The sequence below is a fragment of the Marmota marmota genome, unplaced genomic scaffold (genome assembly GCF_001458135.2).
Source record: "Marmota marmota marmota unplaced genomic scaffold, marMar, whole genome shotgun sequence".
Lineage (NCBI taxonomy): Eukaryota > Metazoa > Chordata > Mammalia > Rodentia > Sciuridae > Marmota > Marmota marmota.
The window spans coordinates 21,179,306-21,205,259 of record NW_026000185.1 but is presented as its reverse complement, the minus strand read 5'-3'; the positions used below and the strand labels follow the sequence as shown (position 1 = coordinate 21,205,259).

The 25,954-nt window shown below is 46.9% G+C and overlaps 3 protein-coding genes across 14 annotated transcripts in view; 1 reads left to right on the top strand and 2 right to left on the bottom strand.

Annotated features, from left to right (window-relative positions):
- Rnf40 (ring finger protein 40) overlaps positions 1–8,246 on the bottom strand; it is a 12,337-nt gene extending 4,091 nt beyond the window's left edge. For 2 of the 4 annotated variants that reach the window (XM_048789798.1, XM_048789796.1), the window contains exons 1-17: positions 8,156–8,246; positions 7,887–8,085; positions 7,284–7,451; positions 7,013–7,154; positions 5,880–6,086; positions 5,236–5,357; positions 4,967–5,113; positions 4,797–4,871; positions 4,016–4,135; positions 3,741–3,920; positions 3,438–3,573; positions 2,513–2,634; positions 1,998–2,425; positions 1,799–1,916; positions 1,541–1,690; positions 1,120–1,332; positions 907–1,032 (exon numbers count right to left, since the gene is read on the bottom strand). In XM_048789798.1, coding sequence (XP_048645755.1) covers positions 907–1,032; positions 1,120–1,332; positions 1,541–1,690; positions 1,799–1,916; positions 1,998–2,425; positions 2,513–2,634; positions 3,438–3,573; positions 3,741–3,920; positions 4,016–4,135; positions 4,797–4,871; positions 4,967–5,113; positions 5,236–5,357; positions 5,880–6,086; positions 7,013–7,154; positions 7,284–7,451; positions 7,887–8,018 — 2,586 coding nt within the window. In that variant the 5' untranslated portion in view covers positions 8,019–8,085; positions 8,156–8,246. The remainder of the gene's footprint in view (positions 1–906; positions 1,033–1,119; positions 1,333–1,540; positions 1,691–1,798; positions 1,917–1,997; positions 2,426–2,512; positions 2,635–3,437; positions 3,574–3,740; positions 3,921–4,015; positions 4,136–4,796; positions 4,872–4,966; positions 5,114–5,235; positions 5,358–5,879; positions 6,087–7,012; positions 7,155–7,283; positions 7,452–7,886; positions 8,086–8,155) is intronic. The other 2 variants (XM_015491310.2, XM_015491312.2) reach the window with 2 other exon arrangements.
- Positions 8,247–8,412: 166 nt separating this feature from the next.
- Cfap119 (cilia and flagella associated protein 119) lies at positions 8,413–12,630 on the top strand. Its single transcript, XM_015491316.2, has 9 exons — positions 8,413–8,978; positions 9,311–9,342; positions 9,995–10,060; positions 10,192–10,361; positions 10,886–10,956; positions 11,142–11,258; positions 11,353–11,413; positions 11,506–11,592; positions 12,402–12,630. The coding sequence occupies exons 1-9, from the start codon at positions 8,772–8,774 to the stop codon at positions 12,578–12,580; spliced, it is 990 nt and encodes a 329-aa protein (XP_015346802.1). The 5' UTR covers positions 8,413–8,771; the 3' UTR covers positions 12,581–12,630.
- A 59-nt stretch (positions 12,631–12,689) lies between these two features.
- Positions 12,690–25,700, bottom strand: Phkg2 (phosphorylase kinase catalytic subunit gamma 2). Of its 9 annotated transcripts, none has more exons than XM_048789801.1 (10): positions 24,849–25,700; positions 24,392–24,613; positions 17,766–17,941; positions 17,447–17,501; positions 16,028–16,093; positions 15,779–15,942; positions 13,787–13,877; positions 13,547–13,700; positions 13,349–13,474; positions 12,690–13,251 (listed from the first exon to the last, which is right to left on the bottom strand). In XM_048789801.1, the coding sequence occupies exons 2-10, from the start codon at positions 24,484–24,486 to the stop codon at positions 12,958–12,960; spliced, it is 1,221 nt and encodes a 406-aa protein (XP_048645758.1). In that variant the 5' UTR covers positions 24,487–24,613; positions 24,849–25,700; the 3' UTR covers positions 12,690–12,957. The 9 variants fall into 9 exon arrangements, with proteins under 9 accessions (XP_048645758.1, XP_015346799.1, XP_048645759.1 ...); XM_015491313.2 differs by having other exon boundaries at positions 24,392–24,504; positions 24,849–25,699; XM_048789802.1 differs by lacking the exons at positions 17,447–17,501; positions 17,766–17,941.
- Between the last annotated feature and the right edge of the window lie 254 nt (positions 25,701–25,954).

Genomic DNA, 25,954 nt, shown 5'->3' with positions numbered 1-25,954 from the left:
AAATAAAAAAAAAAAAAAAACAGAGACATAAAAAAAAAAAAAAAACCTTTTAATGAAAGGAATTAACTAGAAAAGAAGGTAGAGCAATAGGGAAAACAGGATGAAAATCAATGTTACAGGGCTGGTATATAGCTCAGTTGGTAGAGTGTTTGCCTCGCATGCACAAGGCCCTGGGTTCAATCCCCAGGGTAAGGGAAAAGGTCACATGAAAGATTAATAAATAAATAAATAATTTTAAAAAAATCAATGTTACACCTTTAGTATAAGCTAGATAGTTCTTATGTTTAATAAAACTAGACCACCATCCCTGGGCTGGGTATGTAGCTCAGTGGTAGAATGCTTGCCTAGCAGGTGCAAGGCCCCAGGTGTTCAATTCCTAGCTGTGCAAACAACAACAACAAAAACCACCATCCCCAATTGACAAGTTATCCAGTGAGCGATTATGTAGATCATGAAGCCAAGACCTGGATCCCAACCCCAGCTCCCCTCTTTTTTCTTTTTAATTTTTTTTAGTTGTAGATGGTTTCAACACTTTTATTTATTTTTATGTGGTGCTGAGGATTGAACCCAGTGCCTCATTTGTTCTAAGCAGGCACTTTACCACTAAGCCATAACCCCAGCCCTTCCACTTTCTTAAGCAAGTCAATTTGACCTCCTGAACTTCAGATTCAGGGGGATGGGGATGATAATGAAAACCATTCTGGTAGGTTTTGTGACTGAAATGTGACCACACATCAAGCACAGGATCTGGCACACAATAAATCTTTTGATACTTGTGAGCTATCCCTATGGGAAGAGACGGAGCCAAGGAATTTGCCCCAGGCCACCTGCATCAGATTCTCCAAGCAAAATCAGGGAGGATGGGGGCCAGAGGCCTCGGTAGACTCCCTACAGGCCCAGCCTCACCTTTCTCTTGTTGAGCTCTAGGGCCTGGCTGCGCAGAGTAAGCTCCTTCTCCACACCCCCTAGGCTGCCCTGTAAGGCCCGCTCTTTTTCTTCCAGTTTCTGCACAGTCAGCAGCTGGGCATCAACCTGAGGTGGGGGGGAGAGGTGGATTAAGTGCTAGGAGCCCTGCCTCTCGGGCTCCACCCTGCAAGCTCCACCCTGGGCCAGCCATACCTGGGACTTGAGGCCAAGAACCTGCTCGCCCAGCTCATCTTTCTCCTCCCGAAGCAGCTTGTGAATCTGGTTGGCCTTGATCCGCTCTGACATCAGCTTAAAGTTGGCATCATCCTTTTCCCGCAATTGCTGTAGCAGTCGCCCGTTCTGCTCCTGCATGTCCTCAAAAGCCTGACCTGTCACATCCATCTCTGACAGCAGAGCCTCTTCCTCCTGTAGCCAGTGGGTAGGGACAAGATGGAAAGTGCTAGGTGGACAGATGGCCTTGGCGGGTGAGGGGGAGGAGAATCACAAGAAAACATGCCAAGCCAAGAATCACAGTGGACCCATGCCATCAAGGTGTCACATCAGCTAGAGGCATCCAACAAAGGGCTAAGAGAACCCCAGTATCAGAAGCAAGGGGACCCAAAGGGGCTTATACCTGTTTGGTGGCACCCAATTTGCGCTGTAGGTGTTCGATCTGTTCCTCAGCCTGCCGAATGCGCCTCAGGGCGTCCTCATCTGCAATCTTCTTGCTCTCCCTTCTATCCCTTTCTTCCAGTTCCCGAATGCGGCTCCGTAGCTCATCAACCTACAGCCACAGAAGGGAGCTGTCACTGCTTTCTGCTGACCTACGTCTCTGGTCACCAGCCTCTGGGCTAGCCTCCCTGCATGCCCCACAAGCCCTACCTGCCCTCACCTCAGCCTTGGCCTTGCGTTCAGCTGCCATAAGCTGCACCTTATCCCGCTGCTCCTTGGGTGCCGACTTGTACATGTCTAGCAGCAGCTTCATCTCCTTCTGGCTTTCCTGGGCCTTCCTGGGGAAGGATGTAGGAGGAAGGCTTGGTAAGTAGGGCTTTAGGTCACTGGGATAAAAGGAGAGAGCAATAGGGCCTCACTTGAGCTCTGCTCGGAGACCCTTCAGCAGCTCTGACTCCTTCCTCTTGGCTTCTTCCACCTTGGCCTTTTCTCGATCCACCCTTGAGAGACCTGAGGCTACAGGTGGTGGTCCTAGGCCAGACCCTTCCCGTTCCCGAAGTTCCCGCTTGGGCCTGGCTTCAGGTTCTCGGCCCCGGGAGGAGGGGCCCTGGGCCCCTGGGGTTATGGCCTGTGCATCCTCTTCGGAAGGGACCAGCTCCTCCTTCTTCACTGAGGAGGTAGTAGTGGTGGCACCAGAGACTGACGTCATCTCCTTTCTGCTATCAGGGGTACCAACAGGACCTGGCCCACCCTCTTCTTTCCCCGGGGTTGGGGCACTGAGGCCAGAGTCCTCTGGATGGCCCAGGTTGGGGATGGAGTGGGTTGAGCCACTAGCCTGGGCCCGGAGCTGCCAAGACAGAGAGGAAGAGGAATGAGGTGAGCCAATGCTTACTGGGGTCCAGCCAAAGCTTTTCCCAGGCAGTCCCTTCCTCACCTTGCCAATCTCAGCCTGTACTTCCCGAAGCTTCCGCTTATATCGCTGGGCATCCCCTTTTAGTTGGTGATTGTGATTTTGGAGACTGCTAATCAGGTGACGCATCTCACGATTAATGGGCCCTGGGGGAGGGTTGGGAAAGTAAGGGTGTTGGACTGGTCCCTATATTACCCTAACCCTTCAGTGGGAAAAGAAGCTGACCCAGAACCAATACTCCTGCTGTGCAGGAGGGGAAACTGAGGCCTAGAGTGTGATTTCCACCTAAGTAACTAATGTAGACTTTTTTTTTTTTTTTAATACCTCCATATTTCCCTGTTTGGAACAGACATCTAACACTCACTAGATACTCACTAGATACTTATACAAATGTCCTCCTAGGTGACATCTGCTTGATATCCCCACTGCAAGCTGTATGCACTTTCTCCTGATCCCCACTCCAAGCTGTATGCCCTTTCTCCTGATATTTCCCATCTCCCTTTCCTGCTTCACTTTTCTTGGTATCTTCATCACTATATGATATACACACTTTATCCCTTTCCTACCATCTGTCTCCCCATTACTGCAACACTATTCCATAATGGCAGCAATTCTTTGTGCCTCATTCGTTATCAACCCCAAAACCTAGAACACAGCCTGGTTTACAGGTGGTATTCTATAAATGTCTATAAAATAAATTTCTGATAGACACACCAGAAGATCAGAGAAACAGATGGAGCCAATAGTTCATGTTCTTGCTCTGTCAGCCACCTCAACTGAATGCAACCCTCACCATGCCTAAGAACCAGGTAGTATAGTCCTTTTTCCCAGAGGGAAATGAGTCTCTACAAAAAAGAAATAGCTCTGCTTCCTGCATCTGAATGGCAGCAGCCCCAGCAGGACCCAGCACCCCAGATAAGACCCCCCTCCACCCAATCCCACCACATACCCGCCTGCTCATTGGCTGCCAGGTTCTGTTCAAACTCGATGCGCAACATCTCGTACTCCTTTCGTACCTGGGCCAAGGTGTCTTCCAGCTGAATAACCTCTGTGCGCAGCTTCTTCTGCAGTCCCAGCTCATCACTCTGTAGATTGAGGTGTAAAGACCCATAGAACCCCTCAGTCCCACCTTAGGCCTTGGTGCCTTAGAAAGAATTTTTTTTCCCAAGGGACCCTTGGCAGGTACAGATGGCTTCAGAAACCCAGGAATATCTGAACATTATGGACTTGGCCCTCACTCTAAACGCCATACCTCCATATGCTCAATGTGTCTCAAGTGGGAGTTCTTGGTGGCCAGCAGCAGCCCCCGGGCCTCGTCCAGCTGGGTCTTCACTTGTAGAGACTCGTTATAAAGTAGTGAGAACTGGGCCTGCAGCATGCGGTACTCGCCTGTCTCCCGTACCACCTCCTCAGGAAGGCTCCGAAGGGCCACCTAGGAGAAGGGATCCCCCAAATGGCAAGCAATAGGCTTAGGGTTCAGTCCCTATCTTGCAGGCCCAGGCCCTCTCAGCCCCAACCACAGCCCACCTTGAGGCGTTCATTGGTCCTCACAGCACCCTGAAGTTCCATCTGCAGCTTCTCCAACTCTGCCATGCGGCTATTGGCCAATTCCTGGTTTTCCTCCAATTCTGCATTCAACATCTCAAACTAAGGAGTGGGAGGGGCTGTGGTAGGCAGGGCCAGGACAGGCAGCATGTTCCTCTCACCCACAACAACAAACTCTACCCAAGCCACCCTGTGCAACACGCTGATGGGACTCTGAAGCCCTAAACCAAGGGCTTTCCCAAGATCTCCCACTTGTGGGCTGGGGCTGGGGCTCAGTGGCAGAGCGCTTGCTTAGCAAGTGTGGGGTTTCAATACTGCATGGAGTACTGAACATTGGGAGCTAAAGTTCTTAACTGACAGGGAGTCAAGGAAGCATTCCCAGAAGACCTGAAAAGCCAGCTGAAGCAAAAGGCAAACAGCACAGTGACCCCAGAATGCTAAGGGACTCTATATAACCCCATTTATTTCTTTCTGTGCTTTTCCTTTGTGGTACTTGATAACCAACTGATGTACTATTTCATTAATTTGTATACTCCCCAGCTATAACCTAAGCTCCAAGAAAGTATTGATATTTTTTCTCTCCAATCTACCTAGTACTTAGCACTTAGTTCTCTGTAATTATTTACTAAATAAGTAGATAAATGAGTGAAAGAAAGAGCTCCAAGAGTGACAGGCAAGGGGCTATGAGGTAGACATTTGCCTTTGGTCCTGAGGGAAATTTTAAGGGAGGGACATAGGGACTGGGAAGAATGACGCTGCTCACCTTCTGCATGCTGAGTGTGATCTGGCCCCCTTGGAAGCCTGAGGAGCTCCCAGACACATAATAGCCAGAGTTGAGCTGCAGAGAGGAGACAGGTGATAGATATGAAGAGCAGAAGCCAGGGTCCCAAGTACCCGAGCCTGGTTCCATCTTCCCCAGCACTTCAGCCTCACCTGCTCCAATGCCTCTGCCAGGTGCTTATTGAGCTTTTGCTCCCGCTTACGTAGCTTCTCAATGTCCCACTGTAAGTCTTCCACTGTCGTCTCCATTTCTAGCACCTTAGTCTCTGCTGATGTCACTTTATCCTGGAGCTCAGAATACTGGGGCAATGGATGGGACAGATGCTTGGATAAAGGGACTTGGAAACCCGAGATCTTTGGGTGCCCATCTAACCCAAACCCTGCCCTGGTTCTACTTCCCCCACCAAAAGCCTGATTCCCACCTCCAGTGAGATGCGGTGGTGCTTCTCCTGCAGCTGAGTGGCCAAGTCCTGTAGCCGCCGGTTCTCACGGCCCAGCTCCCGGGTGCGTGCTCGAGCAGCCTCACCAGGGGGCTCACTGTCCCCTGGGAAGGCAGGATCCAGGTAAGAATCAAGCCCCAAGGGCAACAGGTTAAAGTACTAACTCATTCTGGAGTCTGATATGTGCCCAGAGTGATCCACCAGTGTCTTGCCAGTTTCTCATGGCAAACCAGGAGTTTTTATCCCCACTGTACAAAGGAGGAAACTAGCTCAGAGAGGGGAGCCATTTTCCCTGAAAGGCCTCACTATTGAAGCAGAACTAAGGCTGAGAGAAACCAGCCAACCTACAAAGCCTAAGCACTTATTGCTCTGCCTTGTGGATCAACAGCTATCACTGAAATTTATACAAAGTGCTCTAGATAGGTCTCTAGCTGGAAGACGGTGGCACTATTAGCATCGACAACTCTTCCATCCAGGAATCAAACAGAATCTCCATCTACAGACTATTTTCCCCCAAATCATGGCTGATTTATTCCTTGGGGAATTCTGGGCTTAATGCATTAATGGGTTAGGGGATGGGGAGACCATAAAGATGTAAGCAGAGACAGACACTTCTAGGGTCTAACCTCGGCTGTATACTCGCTGACACAGTTCCTCCACACGGCGCTGCAGGCGATCTGAGGCCTCTACGACCCGGGACACGGCTGCCTTAGAAAACTCCATTCGGCCCTGAAGTTGTAGCTCCACTTCCTCACTGCTGCTGGCACCTAGTGCCACCACAAAAGCCAAAGCTGGCTCACTAAGAGGGGGTCGCAGCTGCATTGGCAGGGGCTCTGGGAAGGATGGACAGATCCTCATCAGAATAACAGTAGCAATGACTACCAATCTGTACCAAGTTATAGACTGAGCCCTTCCATATGTCATGACTCACTCAATTAACACAATTAGTAGTTATCTTATTATCCCCAACTTGACAGTAAGACAACTGAAGTTTAAAAAGTTAATGTAGTTTCCTCAAGGCTACAGAGCTACCAAATTACTTCCTCAGGGAAGTCATCTACCTTCCCAGTCTAAAGCAGGACTACACATATGTGTGTACATATACTTATTCTCTTTCAGGGACCTCAATAATTTTTTAAAAAATATTTAATTTTTAGGGGCTGGGACTGTGGCTCAGAGGTACAGCACTGGCCTAGCATGGGTGAAGCATGGGTTCCATCCTCAGCACAACATAAAAATAAAATAAAGATACTGTGTCCACCTAAAACTAAAAACCAAATATTTAAAAAAATAATAATGTTTAGTTGTAATTAGACACAATGTCTTTATTTTATTTATTTTTACATAGTGCTGAGGATCGGACCCCAGGGCCTCGCATGTGCAGGCGAGGCACTCTACCACTGAGCCACAACTCCAGCCCTCCCCAATAGTTTTTACTTATTACTTTTAGTAATTTCCTCCATGACAATAGGAATAGTATTTATTTCTGCTTGTCTCTGATTCCTTCTAATCCAAAACAACGTTAAGTACTTAGTTAACAGTGTTTTTTGGACTTGATGAATATCAACACTGGCACTATAAACCACATCAAATTACAGTCTTTGTTGTTACCCATGGCAATGTTCTGCCCAAACATAAAAACGATTTCTTGGGGGAGATGGATGGGGTGGGAAATTTAAGAACCCCAAATCAAAATCTCCCACTCTCCAGAACATTTCCCAAAAGTTAAGCTCCACAGATCCTAGGGCTCTGGTCCTACCTCTCAGTTCTGATGTCCCTGGATCTGTGAGAGGAATCACATCACGTGTTGGCCCCTCCTGAGTCCCAGGTACCTCCATCCCTGCAGATGGCTCCCCCTGGCTCTCATGGCATCGGAGAAGAGCTTCTACAATTTCATCCAGCTAAAGGTAGAAAGCACCAGAAATATAAATCCCTAGGTGCTTTCCAGCATGAAACTCCTTTCTCAGTAGGGTAATCTGAAAATTAGCAAATGAATCAAGGCTAGATCTTAGAAAGCAGAAAGCACCCACCTGGGCCCAGTAGCGATTGACAATGAGGAGTGTGGCATCATCTGTGGCCTGACGTTTCTCCAACTTTTCAATTCGTTCTCGAAGTTCATCTTCACAAGCTTGTCGCTGTTCCAAACGTTCTGCTAGTTTCTTGTTCTTGAACTGCAGAACCTTCAAGTCCATCTCCTCCTGCCAAGGGAAACAAAAGTGCCAAGGAGAGTGTCAAGCAAGGCTCAGAAACCATCACAGAAGCAGATAAGGAAAGCAACTGGAATGGATGGAAGGGTGGTATTCCCAAAATATCTGTGAACAAGACTTAAAGAGGTTCAGCTATTCCCAGAGAAAGCATCCTGGTTATGAGAAGGCTCAAGTTATGCGTCTTCCTCTCTCCCTAACTCTGAAGTTTTTAAGAAATCACACGCTCTCGGGGACCTGTTTTTGTAACTGCAAGGGGAAGGCAGATGTCGTGCTCTTGGTTTCCTACAAGAAAACGTGTTTTATAACACTTTATAGTGAAGCTTTCTAAGCTTGGGGACCTGGCACTAAGATTCTTGACGGTTTGGGCGGACACCAGAGATAGGAGGGGTAGCTAAGTTCTGAAGACTAGGGCAAAAGACCACGAACCGTGGAGGAGATGCCCCCAAGCCGAATGGGTTCGATAAGAGTAGTTGTGGTCTTCTCCTCGCGGCTCAGCTTCTTCTCTGGAGGCCCTGAGCCCCCGTCGCCGGCGGCGCGTTTGTTGCCGGGCCCAGACATAGCTGCGGCGGCGAGGAGCGGCGTACGGTCCCCCGAGGGTCGCGGGAGAGGGCGGTACTTCGGTCACCTGAAGAAGACAGAGCAGAGATGTGGCAGCGGCCGATGCTCCACAGCCCCGAGCGGTCCCCTGCACACACCTGAAAGATCCCGCCCCCGCCATCCCGGGCCTTCACCGACAGCAGGGTCAGCCTAGCGCCGCCATCTTGGATTTCACCGGACGTCACTGGCCCTCCCACATAGGGCGCAGGCGCTAGAGACAACACCGGATGTGGCGAAGCGTCTTCATTTCCTGTTTTTCTCCGTCGCGCTTGTCCCGCCTCTCGGATCATTTGATTTTTTCCTGAACACCTCCTCTTTCTCTGGGTGATTGGCCAATAGACAGTTCCCATGGCAACTGACACCGAACTCCCACTTTCCTGTCCAGAGGACAGTGCAAGCCCTTCTATTAGGAACTTCCAAGGGGATAAACAGGGGGAAATACCTTGCAACTTATCACGCATGCGCATTCTCCTCTCGCTGATTTGCGTGAGCCTGCATTTTCTACCTTTCTCTCACAAGCCTCTTAGCAACGGTCACCTTGGAGACCGGGAAGACGCCTTCCTGGCCCAGCGGATTGGCTACACCGGCCTAGCTGCCGCGTACAGTGGCTGGAAAATCGCTAGAGGGTCAGACCTTGGCAGTCGCTGCTAGAGAATAGGCTGTTTCAGAAACTCAGGTCTGAGAGAGCTGGTGGTGACTCGAGACTCCGAAGAGATGACCAGCCTTAAGTCCAGCCAGTACCTGGGAGTGAAGGTGCAGTCGGAGCTTGAACAGCCCTCTGAACTGCGGCGGGAACTGGAGAAGGATCTCAGTTCAGCGGATGGATCGGCCATGATGGGAACAGGTGTGCGGACCGATTCAGCTACACTGGGCTCGGCCTCTATGGAAGCAGAAGATGATCCTGGAGCCAACTTGTTCCCGGTGAGGGTGGGACAAAGTGGTCCGCTCACGAATATGTATAAATGGTTTTCCCACGGGGCGTCACCCGTCATTACGTTCCCTAATGTTCGGGACGTTTCCCTTGATTCTTTGAGGAAGAGAGGTAGAGGATGTGTAGCCCAGATTGTTAATTTCACAGATAGTACTTAGGACCTGCTTAAGTCCAGCCGTGACCACGTTGCTCTACATAGACCTAGAGATGAGAAGGCAAATTATAGCACGTTCTCAGCCCCGCTGGAGATTGACGGCGGACCAGGGACTAAGGGCCAGATACAACACACCTCTTCCTTCCCCAATGCACTTTCTCTCCGCAGCCGCCACTGCCCCAGCCCCGGATCTGCATGTGGTGAGTGAAAAGCCTTGGGGGAAAGTTACACTTCATACTTATATTGTTCCTTTAGTGTTTCCCAACCAGGACATCCCCATTTTTAAAAAAATATTTTTTTAGTTGCAGTTCGACACAATATCTTTATTTATTTTTATGTGGTGCTGAGGATCAAACCCAGTGCCTTACACGTGCCAGGCCGGTGCTCTACAGTCCCAGCCCCAGAACATCCCCATTTTACAGATAAGGAGACTGAGCCTCACACATGCATTACTCAAGGTGTGTATAAGCCACCTTTCCACGTCCCCTAGTCCAAAGAGACAGTGTGAGATGGGAGCCAAGAGTGAGGATGTAAAAGGAGTATCATAGCTTCCATGGAACATTGTACAAATGGGGATACTGAAGATCACAGGGGCATTTAACCAAGATCATATGGCAAGGTAGTGGAAGAGCAGAGACAAGAACTCATTGAGAGGATCATAAAAGTTCATGTAGGCCGTATTCCTCATTTACAGATGGAGGAAACAAGGCCCACAGAGGTAAGTTACTTGCCAAAGGTTACAAAAGTTAGTCAAAGTGCCAAGCCTCAAACTCAGATCTCCTGAGCAATAAGCCCCATCATTAATCTAATGTGTACCAATCATAAATACTGTTTCCCCTTTTCTTGTGATAGGAAATTCCTGGACATCCATTCCATGCACCGGCTGGAGAAGACTGCCAACATTGAGGAGATGAGGGAGTATGGGACTGAGCAAGGAGGGGAAGAGCTCTTGGGGAGGAAGACATGAGGAATGGCTGGCTCCAAACATGGCGAGTGTAGGGTGGTGAAACAAGGCTTCTATCGTCACTCACTCCTTTCCTCTCCCTAAGAGTTCTGGCTGAGCTGTTGAAGATTGGCTGTTCTGAGCAGAACCTGCAGGATGCCATCACCCTGGACCTTTACTCCCACGCGCTCATCTTCTGCCGCCAGCAGGGCTTCTCACTGGAGCAGACATCAGTGGCATGTGCCCTGCTCCAAGATCTTCACAAGGCCTGTGCTGGTGAGAGCAGTGGCTACCAGAAGGTTTGAGTCCCAGGGACAGGGGGAGACTGGCCTGGCACAATTGACTCTGGAAGCAGGAGTAAGGAGATTACCACCTGGAATCTGGTTTCTTCACTGATAGACAGAGCACTAATGTTATGTGAGACTGAGAAATAATATATGCAAATACATGCACAGTGTTCAATAAATGACTTCTGCCTTTCCCCCCACACTCTTTTATTCCCCATCCTTATTCTGATTTCTTCAGAATATTTAATAACTGAAATTATTTATTTCTTGGATTATTGTATGTTACTTCCACTAGAATATAAGCTTCCTGATGGCAGGACCTTGTCTGTCTTATTCAGTGCCTACAACATCACATACTGAGGATTCAGTATTTGCTGAGTGAATTAAGGAAACGAACAAAGACTTAAACCTAGATCTGTCCACCTCTGAAGCTTGTGTTCCTTAAGTAGGCAGTGAACTGGAGGGATGGATAGCAGGAAGGGCCTCACTGCCATACCCTGCTTTCCCTACCAGCAACACCCTTGGGCAACGTGGAGGAATGCTACCGCTACTTTACCAGTGTTCTTTTCTGCCATGGAGTCAGGGTCAGTATCTGAGGGCAGAACTATCATTGATCCCCAAGACAAGGTCTAGCCCAATTTTCTACCCTCTCTCCCACTATTACCCTCATCTTTCTCTAAAGACCTGTGGGCTCTCCCTGAACCTAGATAGCTTAAGGGCCTGGGCTTCTGGAGGCTGTCAGTGCTCTAACTCCCAGTCATCACCACAGCGGCCCCCATTCAGCATTGACCTCTTTAAGGAGGAACAGCTGCTGGCCCTGGCAGACTACGTGGTCAACACCTACTTCCGCCACTTCAAACTCTACAAATATGTGTTCACACCCCAGGTACTGTGATGTGGGTGGCAAGAAACTGCCCCTCATCTTCCCCTTTCTCTCAATGCAGGTGCCTTTTTCTTAGTCTTGTTCTTTCTCTTCCCAGGTACGGCTGGATCTATCTTTGACTTACATGGGGCTACAGCCACCCAAGCCTTGGCCAAAGGGTAAGATGGGTACCAAAGAGGGCCAGGGCCAGGGCAGGGATGGGCCAAGCCCACTGCAGAGTCTAAGGCCTCTTCTTGCTTCTGGCTTGCAGAGAAAGAAGGTGAGGAGGCAGAGGAGCAGGCACTCACCCCACAGGAGGCAGAACTGGAGATAGTGGCCCAGCCAGAGCAAGAGCCATGTGAGCACCTGGAGGGTTTAGGGTGCCTTGTGATTCTGAATGAAGATTGTAGACCACATCAGGACTTCAGACTTCTAGTTTTAGTCATGGTCCACTTTCTAGAAGATTCCTTATGCAGTCCAAGTTGAATTAGTAAGAGCAAAACTGCTAGGGAAGGTGGGGGTGGCAAAAGAGGTAGCTCTAGGAAGATGATTAGAAAAACAATGACAATAATAGAATGTAGAGCTTTGGCAATACTGTGTACCACCAAAGGATGTCTTGTTTTAATTAAGACTTTTTCTGTATATTAACTCACGTAGTTCTCTCTTGCTAGGTGTCATTACTATCTATTTTTTTAGTTTTTCAGTACTGGGGATTGAACCCAGAATTCAAGGCTTTGTGCATGCTAGGCAAGTGCTCTACCCTTTTAATTTTACTTTATGACAGAATCTTATGTTGCTGAGGTTGGCCTCTAACTTGCAATTCTCTTGCCTCAGCCTCCTGAGTAGCTGAGACTATAGCCATGTGCCACTGTGCCCAGCAATATCTACATTTTACACAAGGAAACTGAGGCATGGAAAGGTCAACCTGCCTAAAGCTATGTAGCTACTAATTTGTATTCAGAATTTTAATCCAGAAAAGCCCAACATAGCTACTCTGCCTAATCTGCCCAACAGTCTCTCCAAAAGGGCTGGTTTATATTTCCTAGACTGAAGTAAATAACATTGCCATCTGTATGGGGGACACCATGGGGTTATGTTCACTCAGCCAGGGACATTCTGTCATTCTCAGAATGCATCTCTCCTGACCTGCCCCTTCCTTCTGTGCAGTCCAAGTCTGTGTCCTCCGAACCTACATCAAGACCCAACTTAATAAGGAGCTGGGGCAGCTCCAGCAGCTGGTGGAAGAGCGCCTCAAGGCCAGTGAGGAGAGGCTGAGCACCAAGTTGAGTGCTCTAGAGCGGCCTCACCAGCTACCTCTAAGCAAAAACAAGAACAAGACTAAGTGATCCCCAACATTTTCCCCAATAAAAGCCTGGGCCAGAGTGCCCCGACCTGGGCCACCCTCCTGAGCACCTTCTGGGCTGAAGCCAGACAACAGACATGGGGCACATGATCTTCCCAGCATGGAGCAGATTTTATTTCAGATGCAGCACAAGCAGCACTGACAAGGCCAGGCATGGCATTCAGAATGGCTCCCCTTCCACCCCAGCTCTGATTTCAAGCCCTAAGCCAATGAGAGTAGGTGCACAGGGCTGGTCTTTACAACAGTGGCATGATCAGTGGTGCACCTTGCTAGGCCTGAGGTCAGAGCCCAGAGGGGCTGGAATGATAAAAGTCTCCTCCTTGAAAATCCTGCTTTCTGAGGCTGCCCAGGGCTAAGGTCCTAGCCCTGCACCAGTGCCGTCTCATCCTCAGTGATAGCAGTGGTGTTTCCCTCCTCTTCAGTGCCCATGAGGGGAAAAGGCCCAGGGGGCCGGTGCTGGAAGAGAGCTGCCCGGTTCTGCTGCTCACCCTTCTTTACCCAATGCCCGTAGAGCCGGAAGGCACAGTTGTCAATGAGGCGTCGCACTGGCCGAAGTGCATAGGGATCCCTCAACAATGCACTCTTGGTCAATGGCCGTACTCGGTGTGAGCTTAAGGCCACTCGTCCAGCAGCCAGCACTGTCCACACTGCCACCTGGGGAATGAGGGCAGTGTGAATTCTAGTGGAGCATCCCTCACAGGAAAGGTCACAGGTCAGGCACAGGTGCAGACCCTGATAGTCTCAGGCTTACCCGGAACCGCTGGCGGGGTGTAAGATTCCAGGATTGGCTGCCTTCACAGCGCTCAAAGAAGGGGTGCTGCAAGGCCTGCTCAGCTGTCAGGCGCTCCTCAGGATTCACCTTTAGCAGTCTTGAGATCTAGAGGAAACCCCAGAACATGAAGGGCAGATCTTAAGGCTTCCCCATTGTCCTCTCATAGCCCCAGCTCACCAGATCTTTGACGGTGTTTGAACGGTCATCCCACTCAGGTGAACTAAATCGATATTGGCCCTCCATGATCATGCGTAACATCAGGATCTGGCGCCGATGCCAGAATGGTGGTGAGCCAGCCAGGAGTGTGAACAAGATCACCCCACAGGCCCAGCTGAGAAAGAGACCAGAATCAGGTAGGTCTAGGTAAAAGGCAATGTGATGGACAGTACACAGGGGAAGGGAAGACCAGACACTCACAGGTCAACCTCCTTGCCATAGCCAGGATGGGTTTCATCCATGGAACATTTAAGGATCTCTGGTGCCAGATACCCTGGAGTCCCACACAACTCTGTGGAGAGACAGCAGTTTGAAGGGATGCCACCAGCTCCCTCCAAGGCCCTTAATACCAGATCTCTGCTGGAGCTAGCAGTGTTCCCATTCTGTTCCTGCCTGCTTCCTACTGAACCTCAGAACTAGACACTGCCTAAACAACTTAAATAGCCCACCAAGACTCTGGTAACCTTGCTAAGAAAACCTGATTTGGGAACTGACTTCAAGGTCCTATCCACCCATATCATTTTCCTCCTTCAACATTCTAGCCAAGTCAACCTACCTACTCCTCAAACAACATGTTACCACATTTTGACATAGTTTATATATATGGAAAACAAATTTTTTCTGTATCCTTTCTGCCCCCAAATTATAATTTTACTTCTGGCTAGTAGAACTACCATTCAACCCAAGAAGAGCAAGCAGAAGAAATATGGGATTTCTTTTTTTGCGTGTGGTTCTAAGGATTCAACCCAAGGGCACTCTACCACTGAGCTACATCTTCAGTCCCACCCTGCTTTTTGGCAATACCAAGGAAACATTTTTATTTTTTGAGACAGTATGTTGCCAAGTTACTGAGCTGCCCTCAAAATTATGATTCCCCTGCCTCAGCCTTCTGAATTGCTGATGCATGTAATCTCAGACATGTGTCACTACAGCCAGCAAAATATGGATTTTTTTATTTTATACTGGGGATCAGACCCAGGGGCACTTAACCTCTGAGCCACTTCCCCAACTGGGATTACAGGTGTGTGCCACCATGCCTGGAAAAATATGGAATTTCTTACTAAGTTCATCTATTTCAGAATAATAGAGTAAGACAAGTATCATGAAAGGAGTATATATAAGAAAAATGGAGTACACTGGGTACATGATGTAGCTCAGTGGTAGAGCATTTTCCTGGCATGTGTGAGGCCATGGGTTCAACCCCAAGTACTACTTAAAAAGGAAAAAAACAAACACAAAAAAACCAACAGGGGTACCTTATCTAACCTGACAGCTTACAGTGAAATTATAATTACTCAAGCCAAGGGAGAGGGCATAATGTGAAGGGGCAAAAATGATTCCAGAAAGAGGAAAAGTGTATTTGGAAATCCAGAGGAAAATGAAGCACAGCATCTGCAAGAAGTGTAAATCCACAAATTAAGAGAATGAGGACTGCCCAAATTTAAATCCTGGCCAAATGACTTTGGGCAAATCATTTTGTCTCTTACTTCCAAGGGTTCTTGGAAGATTTAGAGAAATAAGTCATGTTGAAGGCTTGGTGTGTACCTGCCTCATGGCAAGTGTCCAGGATATGTTATCTATTAATAATAATCCAGTGCAAAGCCATTGAAGGAGACATAGTAGCATATTAAAGGGTCTGAGGATTCTTGCAGATGAACTTTGCTTGAAGTTTCCATTTGCACTAGGACTATTTCTTATTCTTACTTCTATATTAATATGTCACAACAAATATATCAAGATTGAGTAAGCCTAAGTCCCAGGGCCCTAGATGAGAAGTTGATGTGGCCAGGACATATCAGGCTTCTCACAGTACAGTGTGGTGCTATTTTTTGTAGAACCTAAACATGCTGCTGAGCCCTACTAGTCCCTACTCCCTCATTCCTTTTGGGACAAGGATTCACCCCAGAAATCCCTACTCTGTGGATCCCTCGGGATAAATTAAGTGTTTCTTCCTCCTGACTTTCTTGGTGTGCCAGCTGTGTGCCCATCTACTCACTTGTCTGCCTCCATTCTCCCAGGTCAAGAAGCCCACTCTGAATTACACAGTATTTGCATCCTAGAGGATGCTTGGCAGATGCTTACTGACTTCCATTTCCTTGGTACCTGGGACTGACTACTCAGATTTAGCCAGTCAATCAACCTCAGGCCTGGGTCTCCTTCCCTCCCAAGCCACTTAGGGCAAGGTCCCCTCACCTCGAAGCTTCTCGCCAGGTTCCAAGTGGCAGGAGAACCCAAAATCTGAAAGTCGGATCTGCATATTGTCATCTAGGAGAATATTCTCGGGTTTCAGGTCTCGGTGCACAATGTTGTTGGCATGGAGAAAGCTCACTGCTTCCAGCAGAGACCTCATGATGGACCTGAGGGAGGTGCAGTCTCCTCCTCTGCTTCTCCCTGCCCTGCCCACTCCCTGTTCACCCCAGGGGCTGCAGGCTGTGCCATTACCTGGTTTCCTTTTCTGAGAGGGCCACCTTCTCTGTGAGATAGTCAAACAGCTCTCCCTTCCGCATCCTAAGGAACAGGAGGGGCATAGGAGACAGATGCACCCCACAGTAGGAGGCTGAGAAAATGAACCAGAGCTCCCATAAAATACTATGGAAGAGGGCGGGGTTATAGCTCAGTGGTAGAGTGCTTGCCTAGCATGTGAGGCACTGGGTTCAATTCTCAGCACCACATATAAATAAATAAAAAAAGGTCCATCAACAACTAAAAAAATAAATAAATACTATGAAGGAAGCCTACAGTAATAAGATTCCTCTGCTGACAAGTCAAAGTGCTAGGGAGAGATCATTCTGAGATTGACCGAGATCCCAGAGGCAGTTTGGCCCAGTGAGCTGGCTGAAATATCTGCACTATGACAAAATGGGGCAAACTGCATCATTTTAGCAAGAATAGGTAACTTCTTGTAAAGTATGAGAGAATAATTAAAACTGAAAAAGTCCTCTTAGCCAGGCTCAATGGTGCATGCCTGTAATCCCAGTGGCTCAGGAGGCTGAGACAGGAGGATCATGAGTTTAAAGCCAGCCTCAGCAACTTAGCAAGGCCCTAAGCAACTTAACCAAGACCCTGTCTCTTTAAATAAAATACAAAAAAGGTCTGGGAATGTGGTCAGTGGTTAGGCTGCCCTGGGTTCATGGAAGGAAGGAAGGGAGGGAGGGAGGAAGAAAGAAAGAAAAGGTCCTCTTAAAAATGAATCTATTTAGAACATAGGCCAAAATTTCAGCTAAGAGTGGCATGAAGACTGACTAGGACTTTATTTTGCAATTTTGAATTTTTTTATCATGTCTTTAAAATTGAAGTTGTAACTCCAATTCTGCGTCAATCCTCAAAACAATGTCATTGTCCTATAAAGTTGTAGAGTGGTATAATGACTGCTCTACTTCCTTTCAGATTTCTGCAGAGTCCATTCTGTAAATATATTGAAGTGAATTCAGGCAGGCCAAAAAGAGAACAAATGAGCAGAGACTGAGCAAAGCACTGGGTTAAGCAACAAGTGAGTGGTTAAGTGAGGATCTGTTTTATAAATGGTTCATTCACTGTTGGAACACTTTCCTCTTAAATAGCTTTTCTCTGACCGATCAATTTATAACCTTATTTCCCTTTATAAAGGGGAACTGGGATAGGGACCCCTTGGGTCACAAGAATTCTGTTTTTGGTCACTATCATCCTTAAAGAACTTGCCTTAATCATGGCACACAGGGAGAGGACCAGAGCCATGGGCCAGCCGCAGCTTGTGGTAACAGAGCCCTAGCTGGAGTAGAGGAAGATGTAAGCAGGGTAGTCTCCAGCCCACTAAGCTGAAAGAATGGGGACACACATGGCGGTGGGAATGAGGCTTCTCAGATGGGGCAGGGAGATACTCACAGGTCAAACACCAGGAACATGAAGCTAGAAGACTCGTAGGAATCGATGAGAGTGACTGGGAAAAGAGGCAGAAAAGCAGAGAAACAGAGATGGAAAGAAGCAGATACACATTATAGGATCTTTTCCACCCTGAGGTGGCAGTGGGCTATTACTGGGAAGGAAGGAGAACCAAAGGAGGGAGAAGGGACCCAAAGGCTGGCCACTCTCTGAAGTAGAATAGAGCCAGGAAGAAAGGAGGAGAGGCCTGGAGGCAATGTTGGGGAAATGGGCTGTGTGGGCAGGGGTTATTAGCTAACAGGAACAGGGAATGCAGCCTCACTGATGTGGGGGTGGCCGGCGACCTGGCGAAGGATATGCGTCTCTCGCCGAGTGGCTTCCCGCACCTCCTCTAGCTGCTCAGGACTCAACCGCTCAGCTGTAACCTCCATGATCTTCACCGCAAACTCATCACCAGTGGCTCGATGAACACATCGGCGGACCACAGAGCTCACTCCTCTGCCAGACAACAGTGCAAGTTAAGGCCTTCTATCTTCTCATTTTCACCCAGAATGGACTGATGATGCTAATGGAGAATGCTAATAATTCTCCTATCATTTAGGCCAGATTCTGAAGATCCATCTGGACAATGGGGCAACCACCAAAGGAAATCACCCTGGCGAACAGTAGCTTTGCAGTGGCCTCAGCAACCTGGGTTTCCAGCAAGGTGCAACACAAAACTCACGGGAAGGTAGGCAGGGGACCCTGGTTGAATCCAGGCTCTTACCCCCCAAGGGTAAGCCTAGGCAAGTCCTTTCCACATCTGAGCCCCAGAACGTGTCCCTTATAGGAAATGGGAAGAAATAAGTGAAGTCTCCTTCCATATTTCATTCAAACATCTCTCATTTCCCAATCCAAATCCCAAAGATCCCCTACAACACCCTCAAGGGTAGGAGGTACCAAATAAATATGGAATCACAGCCTGGAAGACCAAAGCTGAAAATTAGATCTTAGTTCAGACCCCAAATTTGCCACCAACTAACCTCCAAGTCACTCACTGACATAAGGCTCTGGGCTTTAACTTTTATAACTCTGAAATGTGGCCAACAGTATCCTGAAGGGATACTGAAAGGAATTAATGAAGTAGAGAGGGCTTTCCTAAGAAAAAATCCTAGACAAGGATTTCCTGTTAATCCCTATTCCCACCTTCAATCTCAGGTAATCATTAATCTATCTCTACAGAATTACCTTTTTAAAAAATTCATATAAATAAGACCATATGGCAGTGATCTTTTGTATCTGCAAGTGATTTCCTTCATTTAACACTTTTTTGAGGTTCATTCACATTGTAGTATATATTAGTGTTTTGTTCATTTGTTCATTGGTTTATATTTTTAAAAAATAAAAATTAATAAACCTCCCCCAGCCTTATCCCCTCATGTCTTAAGGGACAAGAACTCTCTGGCTGCCATAAAACCCATCATTTCCTCCTGTCTTACTCTTGGCCACTTTGAATTTAATTTCCTAAGCAACCACTAAGGGCATCTGAGTCTGAGGCCCATGATATAATTATTAATTTGTTGTTGTTGTTGTGGTACTGGAGTTTAAACCCAAAGCCTTATCCATGCTAGGTAAGAACTTTACTACTGAGCTAATTACCCCTATCCCTCAGTCTAATTATTACTCACCTTTTTTTTTTTTTTTTTTGGTACTGGGGATTGAACCCAGAATTCAAGGCTTTGTGCATGCTAGGCAAGTGCTCTACCCTTTTAATTTTACTTTATGACAGAATCTTATGTTGCTGAGGTTGGCCTCTAACTTGCAATTCTCNCTTGGTGGCCCCAGAAGTTAGTTTATAACAGTGGGTTGGGTGTGCTAATGCACACCTGTAATCCCAGCAGCTGGGGAGGATGAGGCAGGAGGATCATAAGTTCAAAGCCAGCCTCAGCAACCTGGGTTTCCAGCAAGGTGCAACACAAAACTCACGGGAAGGTAGGCAGGGGACCCTGGTTGAATCCAGGCTCTTACCCCCCAAGGGTAAGCCTAGGCAAGTCCTTTCCACATCTGAGCCCCAGAACGTGTCCCTTATAGGAAATGGGAAGAAATAAGTGAAGTCTCCTTCCATATTTCATTCAAACATCTCTCATTTCCCAATCCAAATCCCAAAGATCCCCTACAACACCCTCAAGGGTAGGAGGTACCAAATAAATATGGAATCACAGCCTGGAAGACCAAAGCTGAAAATTAGATCTTAGTTCAGACCCCAAATTTGCCACCAACTAACCTCCAAGTCACTCACTGACATAAGGCTCTGGGCTTTAACTTTTATAACTCTGAAATGTGGCCAACAGTATCCTGAAGGGATACTGAAAGGAATTAATGAAGTAGAGAGGGCTTTCCTAAGAAAAAATCCTAGACAAGGATTTCCTGTTAATCCCTATTCCCACCTTCAATCTCAGGTAATCATTAATCTATCTCTACAGAATTACCTTTTTAAAAAATTCATATAAATAAGACCATATGGCAGTGATCTTTTGTATCTGCAAGTGATTTCCTTCATTTAACACTTTTTTGAGGTTCATTCACATTGTAGTATATATTAGTGTTTTGTTCATTTGTTCATTGGTTTATATTTTTAAAAAATAAAAATTAATAAACCTCCCCCAGCCTTATCCCCTCATGTCTTAAGGGACAAGAACTCTCTGGCTGCCATAAAACCCATCATTTCCTCCTGTCTTACTCTTGGCCACTTTGAATTTAATTTCCTAAGCAACCACTAAGGGCATCTGAGTCTGAGGCCCATGATATAATTATTAATTTGTTGTTGTTGTTGTGGTACTGGAGTTTAAACCCAAAGCCTTATCCATGCTAGGTAAGAACTTTACTACTGAGCTAATTACCCCTATCCCTCAGTCTAATTATTACTCACCTTTTTTTTTTTTTTTTTTGGTACTGGGGATTGAACTCAGGGGTACTCAACCACTAAGCCACATTCCCAGCCCTATTTTGTATTTTATTTAGAGACAGGATCTCAGTGAGTTGCTTAGTGCCTCGTAGTTGCTGAGCTAGCTTTGAATTCACGATTCTCCTGTCTCAGCCTCCCAAACTGCTGGGACTACAGGAGTGTGACACTGTGCCTGGCTTACCTTTTTTATTTACAGTAATAGAAATTAAACCCAGGGCCTCAAGCATGCTAAGAAAGTGCTCTACCACTGAGCTACACCTCTAGCCCCTATTTATTACTTACCATATAATTAACCTCTTTAGAAAATGTGAAAGCCAGAGACCTCTACCACCTACATAAATTTTTACAATTTCAAGGGGTTCGAGGACCCCAAAAGCCATGGAACTAAGGATCCCTGCTTTAAGGCCTAAATTAAATGCTACCTCATGGATTCTGTGTTTAATTTCCAACAAGAAGGGACTACTCCCCTCCTCTGGCATCCCACAGCCTTCTACCTATAAAAGCATTCACTCTTCAGTAATTAAGCCTTCTTACTGTGCATCATGACTATCTAATCGGAACACACATGTCTTCGAACTCCAAATCCAAATTCTTTCTGCTGATACTATCCAGAGCCTTATTCTGTCATTCCTTAAATGCCAGACTTGGGTGGCTTGTAGCTCAGAAGTACAGCACTTACTTAATAGTCAGAAGACCCCAAGTTTGATAAATAAATAAATAAGTAAATAAATATCAGGCTTGCCAACTATGGCCCTATTCTCAGCCTAGGTACATTCTCCCTTAGTAATTCTCTGTATCTCCACAACTTTAAACCTCCTTACCCAGATATCTCCATTAAGTGTCAGACCAATATCTCTTTTTAAACATCTCTCCTATGGAAACTGGAGCTATTTCATAGACATCATGACCACTGAACACTTCATCTTCCCCTGAAACTAGCTCTTCTCTCTCTCTCCCTGATCTCAGTTAATGGTGTTACCATTCAATCAGACTCCCAAACTGGAACTGGTGCTATGCTTGGCTTCTCCTTCTCCATTTAAATCTACAATTAACTACTCTAGTCCATACTCCACAGCTCTCACATATGAATTTGAGATACTTCTAGTTCTAGTAATCCACCCTTATTTTTCTCACCTGGAAAACTACATCAGCCCCCTCACCCATCTCCCTGCTACCAGACTCAGCCCACACAATCCATCTTTCACATTGCTTCTAGAATTAGACTTCTAAAACATAGACCACACTGTTTAAAGCATACCCAGATTAATTTTTCTACCAGATTCTAAGTATTCCTTTATTCCTGAGCTGGACCCTAAAAATAATGGTTTCCCCTCCTTTTTGTGACACCTATATCTTTGAATCTTATGGTTAATTATATAATAAATAGGGGCTAGAGGTGTAGCTCAGTGGTAGAGCACTTTCTTAGCATGCCTTGATGGACCCTGGGTTTTAATTTCTATTACTTACCTAAAAAAACAAAAAAAAAAAAAAACAGGGGAGGGGAGGGGAGAGGATGGGAAAGGCAGCGGAGCACAACAGACACTAGTATGGCAATATGTAAATCAACGGATGTGTAACTGATGTGATTCTGCAATCTGTGTATGGGGTGAAGGTGGGAGTTCATAACCCACTTGAATCAAAGTGTGGAATATGATATGTCAAGAAATTTGTAATGTTTTGAACAACCAACAATAAAAAATTAAAAAACAAAAACAAACAAAAAAAAACATCAAACCCAATTATTTCACTGGTCATTCAAGGGCTTCACTAAAAAATTCCTTTTTTTAGGGGGGGGGTTGTCACTCAGTGGTAACGCGCTTGCCTAGCATGTGTGAGGCACTGGGTTCGATCCCTAGCACCACATACAAATAACAAATAAAATAAAGGTATTGTGTCCATATACAACTAAAAAGATATTTTTTTAAAAAAGTTCCTTTTGGGCTGGGGATGTAGCTCAAGCGGTAGCGCGCTTGCCTGGCATGCGTGCGGCCCGGGTTCGATCCTCAGCACCACATACAAACAAAGATGTTGTGTCCGCTGAAAACTAAAAAATAAACATTAAAATTAAAAAAAAAATAAAAAATAAAAAAAAATAAATAAAAAAGTTCATTTTCAGCTTCACCGCTGGCTATAATCCTGCTATTTAATCTTTGTTTCTGTGACTTGTCATCAATTTCCAGAATGTGTCAAAGCTTCTATCCTTTATCCATGAAGAAACTAGAACTCAGGAAAATAATTTAGTGAGAATGTGCAATTAATTAATTATGCAGGACAAGAGGGAAATGGAGAAAAGAGAGAGGTGAAAAACAAGGGATGATACTACCATAATCTTGGGAGAAGACACAATGTCCCTTCCCTCTGATCTGACTACTACAAAAGTGGTCTTTCTGCTCCCCTTGGCAGGCAAGTTATTTTGGTTCTTACCTATGGGCTCTTCTTCATCTTGGTGCATCCTACCTTACCTAGCCCACAAATGCTGTAGCACCTCAAGAGTTGGAGCTGAGCTCTATTCCCAATACTTTCTCATCCAGTTCTAGGGGCCTAACATCTACTCTGTGTGAATCACTCCCACTACCTTGTCTCAAACCTTGACTTTTCTCCAGAATTCCTGATTCTAACTTCCTTATTCATATACCATATGATAGCTTAATGATACCTAGCCAAATTAATGCCTGCTTTCCTGGCCTCAGGAGCACTTGACACAGTAGACTCTGCCAATCTTCTAGAAGGATATTCTTATGATTTTGATATCATTGTTTTTCTAGTTCAGATGGCATCTCCTCAGTCACCCTTCCTGGCTCTTCCTTCTCTAACTGAGCCCTAAATGGTGACATGCTTTAGGGCCTGAGCCTAGGTTCCTTTCCCTTCTCTATTTTCTGTCCCCTTCACCACTATCTAATTGCTGATGCCTCCAAAAATTACAGCTCCCATTCAACTCTCTTTTTTGATTCCTGAATACATATACCCACTTGACAGTGCCTTGGCACTTACTGTCCCCTCTGCTGGGTATATAGCCTGCCTCAGCTCATGACCCACTCATTTTCAGCCTTCAGATCTCAGTTCAAAACTCACTTCCTTGGGGCAGGGGATGTAGCTCAGTGGTAGAGCACTTGCTACCACGCACATCACCCTGGACTTGATCCTCAGCATCATAAACAAACAAACCTCCTCACTTCCTCAGAGGTCTCCCAGGCTTCCCAATCTGCAGTGGCATCATTAATTATTCACATATTATTGTCCTATTTATTCTCTCCCTAGCACTTAACCTTTTTTTCTTTTTTTTAAGATTTTTTTAGTTGTAGATGGACACAATATCTTATATTTATTTTTGTGTGGTGCAGAGGATTGAAGCCAGTGCCTCACACGGTGAAAGGCAGGCGCTCTACCACTGAGCTACAGCCCCAGCTCCTAATCTTTATTTTTTTACATTTATTATCTATCTCTACTGTTAAGCTGTAAACTCCAAAAGGCAGAAATCTTATGGATTTCTGTCACCCCTCACTGAGTATCCCCAGTGCCTAATATACTTAGTACATTTAGGAAACCTTTGATGAATATCTACCACTGCCTATACAGGTAAGCTCTTCCTTCTATGCTGGACACCTATGCATACTTCAAGACTCAGCCCAAAGATCACTCCTTCCGGGAAGCTGTGGTTTTCTGGTTTTCCCTACAGCACTTCATGCAGACCTCTACCTATCTAATCAGATACATTTTGAAGGTCCACGTTTTTTTTCACTTGTAGAATCTCCACGTCATAGACATCTTTTCTACCCTCCGTGTGTTTAGCTTTATGTCTGTCACACAGTACATGCTTCAACTGATTGTTTAATATATGAATAAATTAGTGAGAAAATGGGGGTTAACCTAGAATATGAATCTAATCACCAAATGTTCTCCAACGACCACTGACCTCTCCCATCTACCCAATCCTCAGATGAAAACATATATACTGGCTAGGACCCGACCTCTCTGGGCCTCCATTTTCCCGGTTGCGGCCTCACCTGCCAATGACGTCCTTAGGGTCGTACTTCTGGTAAAACTCCTTGGCCGCAGCCCAGTCGGGCAGTTCATCCTCCGGCCCCACGTCCAGAGTCATTCTGAGGGAGGTGGGGGCCTGTGCAGAGGAAACGGAGGGCAGTGAGGAAAGGGAGGCCCACAGGCTCTGAGACCACGCACATCGCGGCTCGCGGAGGCGCAGCCCCTGCGGCTGGGGCGCCAGGGTCCTGGGGGATGGGGGCGGGGGTAGGGTAAGGATCGGGACTGGGGAAAACGTACAGAAGGANCTAGGGGGCGGGAGGGGTGGCAGGGCAGGGAGGGGGACGGGGGACGGGGGACGGGGGAGGGGAAGGGAAAAGGTGGTCAGGAAAAAGGGAAAGCGGCACAAGGGCTGGCGGCTGTTGCCGCGCAGGCGCACTTGGCGGACGGTAGGAGGGGGCGCAGGGTCTCGCGCAGACTCACCCGCTGGGGAGGGGAGTCAGGTGTGGGTCCACGCGAGGCCGCTCTGCGAAAGGGTTCGCTTTTAGTCCCTGGTTTTGTCCCTGGCGTAGCCGGCGACGACCTAGGGCTCCGCCCCTATCCTGCAGCCAATGATTAGCGCCTTCCGAAGACTGAGATTCAGAAACCCTTCTGATTGGAAACTGGTAGTCTAATAGGAAGCCGAGAGTCCCGGGACTGGAGCCGGCGTTGGAGCTCGAAGTTAACCAAGACCGCGACCATAGGGCCGCGGTTTTAGAGACAGCCAATCAGCGCACGGCGTTTGCTGCATAGGGTGGAGCTTGTTGTCAAGCCGTACTGAAGGCCTGGAATGGAACCCGGAAGCTTCTAGGCGGCCGAGCTGTAGGGCTTGGCTGCGTAAGGTTCCTGAGCTTAGGTAGGGCTCCCTCATTCTTTCCCCAGCATCCCTGTCTGAATTCGGGTCATATTTTATCTTAGCAGCCTAGTTTAAAGCGCCTGCTCTTTGGGGCGGGCTCCAGCCTTTGAAACGCTTGAACGCAGGCAGTTTGGATACTTGCTCAGCCATTGATGTGGACTTAGGCGGCCATAAGAGATCTCCTTGTCCTGTGGCTGCTGACTCCTCTTGAGTATCTCCCAAGCCTTAATGTTTACCACCTGGGATTGTACACTTTCCCAATCTTCCACCGCCTTCCAAAAGCTGTGGGGGCGGGGATTTATCAAGCTCTGCTCTAAGCCCATCAGGTTGTGGCGATTTCTGCCAGGAGTGATGAATTCAAAGTCAGTTTAACCTGGCATTCACTTATTCAACAAATATGTGTCAAATGTCTGAGGCCTAGGTTCCACACTAGCAGCAATGAAAAAAGTCAACCACCCTTGTTGAGGTTATGTCCTAGCAAGAGAATAACAGAATGAATGAATCTCATAAATAATGTAGATTGGGAGCCAAAGTTTGTTCTTTGTGAATATGGAATCGGTAATGGGAAAAGGAGAGGAAAAAATGAATGAAATTGGAGCAATGAAGCTAGGGTAGAGCACTTGCCTAGCATGTGCAAGGCACTGGGTTCAATCCTCTATCACATAAAAATAAATAAGGAATTGTGTCTAATTAC